This window comes from Lissotriton helveticus, chromosome 5_1, assembly GCF_964261635.1.
Source record: "Lissotriton helveticus chromosome 5_1, aLisHel1.1, whole genome shotgun sequence".
In the NCBI taxonomy this organism is placed as follows: Eukaryota; Metazoa; Chordata; class Amphibia; order Caudata; family Salamandridae; genus Lissotriton; species Lissotriton helveticus.
The window spans coordinates 84611761-84623859 of NC_136065.1; the positions used below are offsets into that span (position 1 = coordinate 84611761).

The following is a 12099-nucleotide window of genomic DNA, read 5'->3' on the forward strand; positions in this document are numbered from 1 at the left end:
CTTTCGAACTCGAGTTCCCCCCTTTGCCCTGACGCCACAGGTGAGCGGGCGGCTGATGCGAGCGCTACCGGGCATTTGCGGCCCCGCAATGCGGGCTCCCACCAGATGGCGCTACCTCATGGCCCCATGCCTGACCTTAAGATGGCGGCAGGCGCCGATTCAAGGCACCTGTGACACCCGATGTCCGTGCAATGAGCTACTGCGGCCGCAAAGACGACCCCGGTAACGTGTGCCGACATACCATCTTGCAGCAGACTCCCTGCACAGCATGCTCCTTGCTGCTACCACCGGGGGACCCCTGTCGTTGGCATAATGGTGGTGCACTGTGTAGCGGTTGGAGGCCCTCACCCACCCCAGAGAACACTCTTCATCGGAGCAGCCTGTCCCGCCACGGATCGAGGGGCGCAGAGGTGCCCCCACCCAGGAGTCTAAGCACACAACCCCGCTTCCGGGACTGGAGGCGTGAGGACAGCTGAGCCCAGCCTTTTTTCAGCCCTTCAACGCCTGTATGCCCCCTCTCCAACAACTTCTGTTGTAGTCAAACAAAGTGCTGCTGTAGCCCGGCAGGAGCGAGTAACCAGTGAATTTTTCCCAGGTATGGGGGCGAGGGAGCCATGACCGGCTGATTATCTTCAAAGTTACTTCAGTGGACCCGAGCCTACATGCCTCCTCTCCATTCCTGACTTTGATCTCTGAACTATGAACCCCCCCCCCGGACTTCTCCTGGCACTCTAATTCATACTCACTGGGTCACTCTCATGGACTTCTTTACGTCTTTTCTTTTGCCTTGCCTGCCATTTTGCTGCTGTTCTCGGCCGCTTTTCTCTGGACCCTGACCCACATCTTGTCCATTCCCTTGTCCTTCCCCCTTTTTCCTCGTTTCCCCCTTGACAATCCTTAAATGTTTCTTCCTTTTTCTGATTTGCCTTTTCTCCATACCCTTGTATCCCTCCCATCCCATCCTCCCTTGGTGTTGTTACTGCGTCCCCCCTCCGACCTCACCTAATGGAACTCTGCTCTCCTGTTTTTTTAGGTCTTGACCTGAGAAAATCTACTATTTGTAAATATATGTATATAGAGATAACTCTAATCACTAGTATATGCAGTAGACCTTTGTACTCTCTACCATTCCTATGTGACTCTTAGAGTATATCCATTCATATCCTTTCCCTATGTATATAGAGATAACTCTAATCACTAGTATATGTAGTAGACCTGTGAACTATCTACCATTCCTATGTGACTCTTAGAGTATATCCATTCGTATCCCTTCCTTGAATATCTCTTCCTTGTGTGACTTTATAACGTGTACATTTGCATTTTTTTCTGTTTGTATCTTTTATGTAACGCATGTAATCCTAAGTCCTTATGTATCTTAACTGGTTCTTATGTAAAGCGCTCTGACACCTTCGGGTAATGTTTGCGCTATATAAAATCGTATTAAATAAAAAAAAAAAATAAAAAAAAAACTACAGACAACAGGTAATAACCCCAACTTAGAAGCGATGTCGTTCACTTACAAAGAAAATATCTTCGAAGAACAAGCAGAGAGGATTCTTCCTGTCTACGCAGGTTTAACAGAACCCTATCTCAATAGGAGTCAAATCAAATCAAATGAAATCAAATCAAATACATTTTATTTGATTTTTTTGACATTAAAAATCATAAATCCTTTTTTCTAATATGGACTTCAGGAATCCGGTCGTAACACCCACACAATAAACATTTTCCAGCATTTGTAAATATAGAAAGGCGGGACGACATTGCCTTCAGCCCCCTCTCTTCAACAATGGCAAAATCCATCTACATCTTTCTAGTCTATAAAATTTACAAAATAAAATCACATGTATTGTCGGCTGGAAAGACATCTCATCGCAAGGACACCGACAAAGGACTCTGGTCCAATCGTTTAATGTTGGGAAGCTGACTAATCGATGGAAACTATCAAATCTGAGTCTTGTAAGAACATACCTGTCATATCCTCCTATACACCAATCCAGATATGGTTGAATAGTGGGGGATACAAGAATAAACGGGTGAGGGATAACAGTACTTTTCTTAATTTCTGAAACCGCTCTTAGGGACTCTAAGTGCGACTGACAAAAAACTTTAAAATTCTTCCTAGAAATCGTACTCAATGTTTAGGGGTTACTATAGAAATCAGGTTTACCCACGTCTATTAAAAATCTTCTGATATAATTCAGCCAAGTGATCTTGTTTGTGTGGAATAGACTCATGGCGTCTTTAATAATATCTCTGTTTAACTCTGTACTATTAGACGTCCAAACTCTATGCCATAGTAACAGAGGCTGCATCTGGACCAAATCAGAGATAAAAGGAATCCCCAGCTCATTGTGGCAATTATAAACGGAAGAGCTCTGCGGTACTGCTAATGTTATGTTATGTTATGTTATTTTTGTCTTTTATAGCGCACGGCTACTCCATAGAGTGTCCCGGCGCTTTTATTACAACCAATCACAGAGTAACACAACACAATGGAGCAAAGTGAAACAGGAACCAGAAACGGACTACTGGGCAAAAAGCCAGGTTTTAAGGCCCTTCCTATAAATCAGCAAGTTAGAGGTGCTGCGAAGTGCCAAAGGCAGCGTGTTCCACATCTGCGGTGCCAACAGTCCGAAAGAGCGGCCCCCAATGCGGGCCCTTTTTACTCGAGGGACCGCCGCAAGGAACAGAGATTCAGACCTCAGAGATCGGGTCGGATGGTAAAAGGCAAGCCTCCTTTGGAGATATTTTGCCCCCGAAGCATGGAGAGCCTTATGGGCCAGGGTCAAGGCCTTGAACACTATCCGTTTCCGGATAGGCAGCCAATGGAGCGACTGCAGGAGTCCCGAAACTCTGGCACGCCTATATAGGCCAAAAATGGCCTGCACGGCCGAGTTCTGGACCACCTGGAGACGTTGCAGAAGATAGTCCGACAGGCCAAGATACAGGACGTTGGAATAGTCCAATCTTGAGCCAATTAAGGCCTGCACCGTCAACTTCCTATGGTCTACTGATAACAAAGGAAGAAACTTGCGCAGCATCCTAAGCAGGCCAAAACAAGTTCCCGTAAGACCAAGGATCTGAGATCTTAACACCAGGCCATTATCCATCTTAATTCCCAGATTCTTAGCTAGCTGGGACGAATGTGCTGGAGGAAACATATTAACCGGCCACCATTCCTGCCAGTCTGGATCGTGAGGGCAGCCGAAGAAGAGTACCTCAGATTTATCTGAGTTGAATTTGAGGCTGTTCAGCTGGAACCATTTGAAAACAGCCCCAAGGCACTCACGGATACTCTCTCCATCAAACTCTTCTCCTTTCCTGCACGTAAAGAGGAGCTGGGTATCATCGGCATAGGATACGATCTGGGCCCCATAAGACTCCACCAATGCCGCGAGAGGGGTCATAAAGATGTTGAAGAGCGTCGGGCTCAACACAGAACCCTGCGGAACTCCGACTCCCAAAGGCGGCATCACGGCGGAGCTGGGTGGGGCCCAGACCGTTTGTCGGCGGCCGGCCAGAAATTATCTAAACCAACTAAGCACCGTCCCCTCAGACCGATCTCATGGAGTCTGATGAGGAGACCCTCATGGGGGACGGTATCAAAGGCCGCAGACAAGTCCAGCATTACAAGCATGGCTTTGCCTCCCGAATCCCGCGCCTCTTTAATGGCCTCGGACACCTCCAAAAGCGCCGTCTCGGTGCTTAAATTGGGGCGGAAGCCAGATTGAGTGGCGTGCAGCAGATTATGAGATTCCAGGAAATTGGAGAGCATGATATGAACATGCTTCTCCAGAATCTTAGCCAGCGCCGGGAGGAGAGAGATTGGCCTATAATTGGCCAAGGCCTCCGGGTCAAGACCAGGCTTCTTAAGAAGGGGAATGACCATCGCCTGTTTCCTAGCCTGCGGGACCACCCCCCGACTCAAAGAGAGATTCAAGAGCGGATTCGCCAGCGGGTTTATAGCATCGGCCATTTTCGCGAGGAATCTGGCCGGGCATGGGTCAAGAGGCGACCCAGACTTAAGATTAGCCATAAGTGCCAGCGACGAAGGAATTGAAATAGGTGGAAAATCCGCCAAAACTGAGCCCGAAGGGGGCCACGGACCTGACCCGTCTTCGAGGCTCCGAGGAACTTCAATAACGCTCAGAGGAAAAGAATTCTGAATCCGTTTGATCTTGGTGGTAAAAAAGTTAGCGAGAGCCGAGACCCACGAGTCAGATGGAGCGGCCTGAGTTGAATTAATTCGTGCGGCTGTGAATTCCCTGACAATTGTAAAGATCTCCTTGCAGGAATTAGAGGCTGCCTCTATCCTTCTTGCAAATTAACCTTTTTTCTCCAGGAGAATGTCCCGATGATAGGCCTTAACCGCGGTCCTATAGACAAGCCTGGCCGCTGGATCGTACTGAGAGCGCCAAGCCCTTTCAGCCACCTTGCACTGCCTACGAGAAGCCAACAGTGCTTCAGTGAACCAGGGGGCAGAAACCCGTTTCGATGTTGATCGGGGGGCCATCACGGGGGCCAGATCGTTCAGCCTATCCGTAAGCCACGCCTGCAGGGCCTCTAAATCCCTCTCCAGGTCTCCCGAGAAAGGGCAGGGATGATCGCGAGATGCCTGGACCAGCATCGCTGGAGTCACCCGATGAAAGGCCCTGGGGGCTCGCCCCGGCTGTCTAGGAGCGGTACTAGATGGCTTATTAGTACCTAGTACATGAAATTTCGCCAGGCTATGGTCAGACCAAAGCACCGGCAGAAGTGACATGACCTCAATGGGGGACGTGGAGAAGACCTGATCTAAGGTATGACCCTTTACATGCGTTGGTCCAAAAAGGTAAGGGGCCAGGCCTAGGGGAGCCGTAATCTCCATCAGCTTGATCGTATCAGGGTCCAAGCCCTCATCCATATGGAAATTAAAATCCCCAGCCAGGATGCAATGCTCCACTCTCAGAGCCAGCGCCGAGATGGCCGACTGAAGCTCATCGAAGAAAGAGCCTGCCGGTCAAGGGGGCCTATAAACTAAAAGCCCTTTGAGGGATTGATGCGGCGACAGAGCTATAGAAAAAGCAAGGGCTTCAGATCCTGAAATGGTATCCATGGGAATGATGGTGCAAGTGGCAAGCTTATTCACCACAAGTGCCACAACCCCGCCCCTCCCGTCCAGTCTATCTTGTCTGAAGATATTATAATCGGGGGGAATTGCTAAAGCTATATCGGGATTAGACGAATCCTCAAACCAGGTCTCTGTCAACATCAGACATATACTACGGGCCAAATCGTGACTCCCCAGAATTTTTGATAAGTCTTAAGTCTAGCCTTTTAGATCTAAACATGCCCGTTATCTTGGGGGGTGATTTTAATTTAGTCTTTGATGCTACCTTGGATCGCACATCCAGAGCCCCGTTTACACCTCCGCACAAATCAAAAATGGAGCTCAAAAATATAATGAAAGACCATAACCTATTAGATGTGTGGAGGATTAAAAATGGCAAAAGAAGAGATTATTCTTTTTTCAGTCATAGGTACCGGAACCACTCACGAAAAGACTACTTTTTGGTAGACCAGAATCTATTTTCAGCAATCGACTCCATATTATACACCCCGGCCGTGATATCAGACCACTCAATGGTTGAATTAACGATTAAGGTCAAACAGGGAGAACAGGGAAGAAGATGGACCCTTGATAGAACAATACTTCAAAGAGATGATATAAAAGAAAATCTGGTCAAGCTAATAGTCGAATACTTTGGGTTTAATAATGGCACTGCACCTGACCATACGGTCTGGGAAGCTTTTAAGTCCTTCCTGAGGGGGCACCTAACTACCTTTACGATAAAGAGAAATAAGGCAAATAGAAAAAAGGATGAAGCCTCTCTTTTATTATAAAACAGAAAGAGCAGGAGCTACAGAGAACATCATTGAATCAACAGTCTAACCTGACTACTATTCAGAGGGAGCTAGATGGTCTAAAAGCCGAGTACCAGGCAAACCTAGACAAAATAATCAAAGGTAGGTGGGACGCTAGTAAATTACAAAACTTCTCTTACGGTGAAAAATGTGGTCGTCTGTTGGCTTGGAAGAGTAGGCTAGATAAAGTCAGAAACCAAATAAAAGAATTAAAATTGCATTCTACGGGGAATATATCACATGATAACACCGAGATCTCCGAGGAAGCTAAATCTTTTATGCAAGACCTCTATACAGAGATTAATGATTTCTCATCTCAGGAAGCTGTAGACTGGTTTAATCAGCTGGATGTACCCCAGCTATCAGAGATAGATAGTGCCTTTTTGAGCTCACCTATTAAAGAGGGAGAGGTCTACAACCAGATAAAAAAGATGGCTAAAGGGAAAGCAGCTGGCCCGGATGGGCTTCCGGTCGAAATATATCAACTAGGCACCGACATAGTAGTTCCCATACTTACATCTCTATTTAATAAAATACATTTGAAAGGAGAGTGCCCCCCAAACACCTGGTCGGAAGCTACAGTCACCTTAATTTTGAAGCCTAATAAGGACCCTCTGGTCATCGAATCCTATAGGCCAATCTCGCTGCTAAATACAGACTATAAAATCTTTGCAGGGGTATTGGCAGCGAGATTGGCCAGAGTTATTAAAACTGTGGTGCACGAGGACCAGAGGGGCTTCATGCCGGGTAGGCAATTGAATGAACTGACCTTCCAGGCCATTGCTGCCATAGACGTTGCTACTGAAAAGAAACTCCCTTTGACCATTGTTGCCATAGATGCCGCTAAGGCATTCGATCAAGTTAAATGGGCTTATCTATGGAAGGCATTATCCGGATTTGGTATCCCGATAAATTTTATAACATCAATTAGAGCACTCTATTCTAGTCCTAAGGCAAAAATTCTTGTCAATGGTCTCCTTACAGATTGGGTGAAAATATCACGTGGTACCAGGCAGAGGTGTCCCCTGTCCCCGCTATTATTTAATTTGTATATTGAACCCCTTGCTATTCGACTGAGATCAGATCACCTAATTAAACCCTGCAATATCTCAGAATTGTCCTTAAAATTTGCATTATACGCAGATGACCTCTTAATGTTTACCTCCAATCCAGAAGAGGCGATCCCACAACTTTTCGACCAGGCAGAAGTGTTTGGGTCTATTTCAGGTTATAAAATAAATAAAGAAAAGACGGAGATCATGCAGTGGAATCAGGAGGTGGTGCTCCCTGAGGCAAGATCACGCATGAGATATCTTGGAATACATTTGGTTCAAAACATTACAGAGTTATCTAAAATAAACTTAGATAGAATTTACAAGGAGATATGTGACCTCTTACAACGCTGGTCAGGTCTCCAGTTGAGTATTTTTGGGAGAGTAAATTTAATCAAGATGGTCATCCTGCCCAAGATTACTTTCCTGTTCAACTCAATCCCATTAATGTTTAGTCCAAAAGACATAGCGAAAATACAGGGGAAAATTGGCTCCTTTATTTGGAACTCGAAGACAGCTAGAATATCCTGGAAAAAGTTAAGAAGAAAATTAAACGCAGGAGGATTGGCTCTCCTGGATATACTCATCTATTGCCATTCTTTTTTTTTTATTCAAGTTTGGGGATCCCAGGTTCTACAAGAAAGTCAGATTAAAGATCTTGGGTACAGCGATAAAAAATTGGGTATTTCTTAGAAGAAAGCTGGGAATCCCCTACTACGCGTCCCAGGCTCCGATATGGGATTCCCCGGGAACACCAGAGTGTCTCAGAGATCAGCTGTCACGCCCTCTTAGATTAGCAGACATAACGCACTGGAGGGATTTGCAAAACAACTCACAGCTCATGGACTGGGAATCCCTCTCTAGATTAACAGGGGGAACTCTCACCAGGTTTAAATTCTACCAACTCTCAGCTTGGTGGGCCACTATACCATGGGGTTTTAATACCTCAAACCCAAAGTTTGACCAAGTAAATAGAAAGGAGAGATGGAAAAAAGAGATATCCTACTGGTACTGGGCTATGCTAGAGGCAGAGGATGTGACGGAGCCAGAAATCCAAAAGATGTGGGGGGAAATTGAGGGCTTGGATCATGATAATTTGAAAGATCTGTGGGTAGGTTCCTTTGAGATGTTAAACTCCGTGGTTAAGTCCGCCCCCCTCAAAAGGAATCACCTTTTCACTCTATACAGAGCATATCTACCGCCGAAAAAACTAGCAAAAATCACGAGCCTAGAATATAGCTGCCCAAGATGCAAATCTCCTTCTGCTGATGATCTTCACATGTTTGTTGAATGCCCCATGCTCATAGAATACTGGTCTAAAATAGAAGAGTTCTTGGCTGAGGTATTGGAAATACGAATTGCGGTTACCCCGAGGACAATTCTGTTTGGGCTTGTTGCAGAATACCAACTGAATGACATTGTGGCTAAATTCACTTTCTTTGTGATGGTCTTAGCAAGAAGGGAAATATGTAGATCCTGGAAGGATGTGAAACCTCCAACCTTTTCAGACTGCCTAAAATATGTTATCTATGTCATCGAATCTGATATAGCCTGTGATAGCTCTAGCTATGATAAGATCTGGGAGGCCCTTGGGCCCTTGGGGCATGGCGGAACAGATGAGCATATTCCTATGATTTTACCAGGGTACTGTTGGGTCTTTTCCTCCAATCCAATAAAGGGCTCCTCGGATAAACAGGATTGGAGTGGATTAAGCAAACAGTATAAGCTGGAGGGGCTTCCCCTTTATCTCTCTCCTTAGAGCCGGGTATCGAAGGTGGAACATCTTAAATGCAGGAGAGAGGAGGAGATTTCCCCATCCAGAATACCCATTTTGGCATATGAGGAATAAAAAAAAGAAGAAAAAAAGAAAAAAAAAAACATCAGACATAGCGGCTTTTCAGCGGCCAGCAGATCGTAGATATCCTGCGCATGCCTGCGTGCAGATCTAGTATTTAGAAGCAGACAGAGATGCTTCACACTGTCTAACTCCCTACTCGGCAAAGTGACCGGGGCATAGTCTGGTACCCAATCACAGCCAGGGCAACGTCTCTTACCCTTATATCGACCCGGAAAGACTTTATAGCAACCACAGGGTACTTTTCGCAAAGCCCAAAGCTCAAGCGACGTATAGGTAACCCTAGTAACAGTAGGATAAAATGAACCCGGTGAAAGAGCCCCGCCCGCTGCTCCGCTCGCCTCTGGGACGCTGACGGGCGCAGACGGGCTGGACTCTGGCGTGACTCCGGCGATGATCCGGCGATGATCCGGCGATGATCCGGCGTTCCTGCTGCGCGTGACCGCTGCGCGTCAACATGACTTCCTTTAAGAGGAGGTCGAGCGTCCTTGGGTGCTAGAGCGTGTACTACACGCCCGGCGTCCTTCCCTCACCTAATATGGCCGCCAAACTGCACAACTGCCGAGAGGCAGAAACAAAAGGACCCAGGACCAGCAAAACGCGGTGATTTACCAATTATAGTGCAGGTATGAGGAGCGGCGGTTAAAAACAGGGGAAAGAGAAATAAAGTAGAAAACAAATAGAAAACGAAGGAATTTTAAAACTGCTTGGAAATCAAGCAAATTGCCCCACTAAGCGAGCAATGCGGTGTGACCGCTCTGCTCAGGTCAGATGTTCAATAAATCAATCGTCCAGCAAGCCTAAAAACCTTAAAAAAGTATTTTCCTCTTTTTGTATTATGACTACATTTTGGTATCCACAGACTCCTGCCCCGTACATAGCTATACTCAAGCATTTAGCTTGGTAAATTTTAAGAAGTATCCCCGGGGGCCTTTTACCCAATTTATTAGAAATATTCATCAATGCCCCGATTGACCTTTTGAAGAGAAGAGTTCTGCTCTTAACCGCCGGGTTCCATGAACCAGAATGATCAGTTAATACACCCAAATAGGAGAATGTGTTAGTTGCATCTATCCTATCATTCCCTAGGGGCAGAATTTTACATTTATAATAGGAGTCATCTATAACTGACCTAGCAGACTTACCAATAGTTTGTCAATTTGAAGGTGGCAACCATTTGAGAATTTTTCTCACATCATTATTATCTGTACTCCTACCACTAGGTGAAAGATATATGATTTTGGAAGGTCCTGAAGAAGGTGGTTAACATCAGACATATTCCACCGAAACGCGTGTCGACCTTACTGTATGCACCCAACCCATGACACGGTCATGGAGATTCACACTATCTATGTCCCCTTCTGACCAGGATGTGAATGTGCTTTTAGGGTGGTTTGATAGTTTGATTGGTGTTATTGAGTGCAAATGTGATTCTGTTTACGTGATTAGTGTATGGTATTATTATAGGGGTCCAGTGAAGAGCACTAGATTGAATTTGCATATAAAGATATGAAATTGTTGGTCTATGTAGAAAATGTATAAAAAAGCAAAACTTGTGACAAAAATGATTTGTATGAATATGTATGTCTTTTTAGATTACATTTTTTCCCTCTTTTGATACTATCAATGTAAATAAATACAAATACCAACTAAAATGAATAAATAAAAGTTTTGAATAATAAGATGATGATGTATCCATGATGTTTCACAAAATGTATGTATAACCCATTAAGATTCATTCTACAAGGTAAAGAAATAGAGGTCTAGAGGCTGGTATATTATTTATTGTGTTCGACGATGTATATGCAATACTGTAGCATTTTTACATTGCTAAAACCTTTGTTTAGGAAGGGCCTTAAACTATGCTTGCGAAGTCTGATGGATGGATAGATAAATCCAAATCCATACATACTTACATCCACAGAGGTACACACTCATATAGACACACACATTAATTTGCAGACTCGGACACAAACCTTGTACAAACTCACAGATGGATTTCTTCAGTCAATGCATGCACACGCTCATGGAGACACACATTCATACATATATACTCACACACAGATGCATATAAAATCTCACGTATGTAGGACTCCAGACTTATGCATTCACGTCACAAACTCACAAATGCACACATGTATTCGCACACTCACAAATGCCACCAGACCTTGTGATATACAAGCCCACAGGCAGGCATTCACTTATTTAGGTACAAAGTCACAGCCAATAAATCCAGACTGAAGCATACACAACCCTCAAACATGCATAAAGATAAAGATAAGAACATTTATTTGTATACTCTATGGCTCAAAATTTTATATATGAATATGGAGACACACAAGCAGTAATCCATGCCCAAAAACAGACGGATATAGGGATGCGCAGACATGCATGTACTCCCAAAGATAACTCCAGGTCCATCCGTATATGAACACATACTTAGACACGTATCCCTAAGTGTGAACATGCACACACACATATATGCACACACACACATGGTGGTACGTACTCCCAGCCAGATAATGCCACACCACTGCACACATACTCTAACACGCACCATGTGAGTAAGCAAGTACTACCTTAAGGTCAGCAGAGTAATACTTGATTTTATGTTTTTTAGGACACGCCCTTGGCCGATTTCAGCCCCAATATCCAGGTGCAGTAACTTCAGTCAGTATATTTATTTGGTTGGGACCACGACCCAGTCTGTAGGGTGACTCATCAGCCTCTGTGTGTCTTGAACTTTAAGAGGAAACACAAAGATGTGGGCACAAACTTATACAAAGACACAGCACTCACTGTAGCCACTCACCCTCATGCTTTTATATTGTTCCTCTTCCTTGAGTTTGGACTCCAGAAAATATCCCTCCTGTTTCTTCAGGACAAGCAGCCACTCTTGAAATTTCACCTGTAGGGAGAGTGCAAGAAATTAGTGTAGATCTGCAGAGTGTGGTCCTAATTACAAAAAAAGAGTCACTACAGTACCTGCCACACGTGCCCAGACTGTACCTACCAGTCATACATTAGTATTGCTAGCACCAGCCGCACATATCAGAATTGTGAGCACCAGCCCGAAGTATCACATACAAGGACACAGACAATGGTGTTCCATTGTGGGTCCGGTTATTGCCAAGAAGGACCTAGCAGCAGAATCCCTGGTCCAAGGAGACAAGCTTCATTACTTGCACTTACAGCTATTTGACATTGCGCACACTTTATGCCTAAAGCATGGAAACAGATAGACTTGACACTAAAGAAGAAACGTTGTCCCAGAGACATTAGCAA

At 45.0% G+C, this 12099-nt stretch overlaps 1 protein-coding gene across 1 annotated transcript in view; it reads right to left on the reverse strand.

The window, feature by feature from the left end:
- The window catches only part of LOC144754166 (E3 ubiquitin-protein ligase TRIM39-like), a 102257-nt gene that overhangs the window by 61960 nt on the left and 28198 nt on the right, over nucleotides 1–12099 (reverse strand). Inside the window, exon 2 of the mRNA XM_078641748.1 lies at nucleotides 11627–11722. Within this exon, the coding sequence (XP_078497874.1) occupies nucleotides 11627–11722 (96 nt within the window). The remainder of the gene's footprint in view (nucleotides 1–11626; nucleotides 11723–12099) is intronic.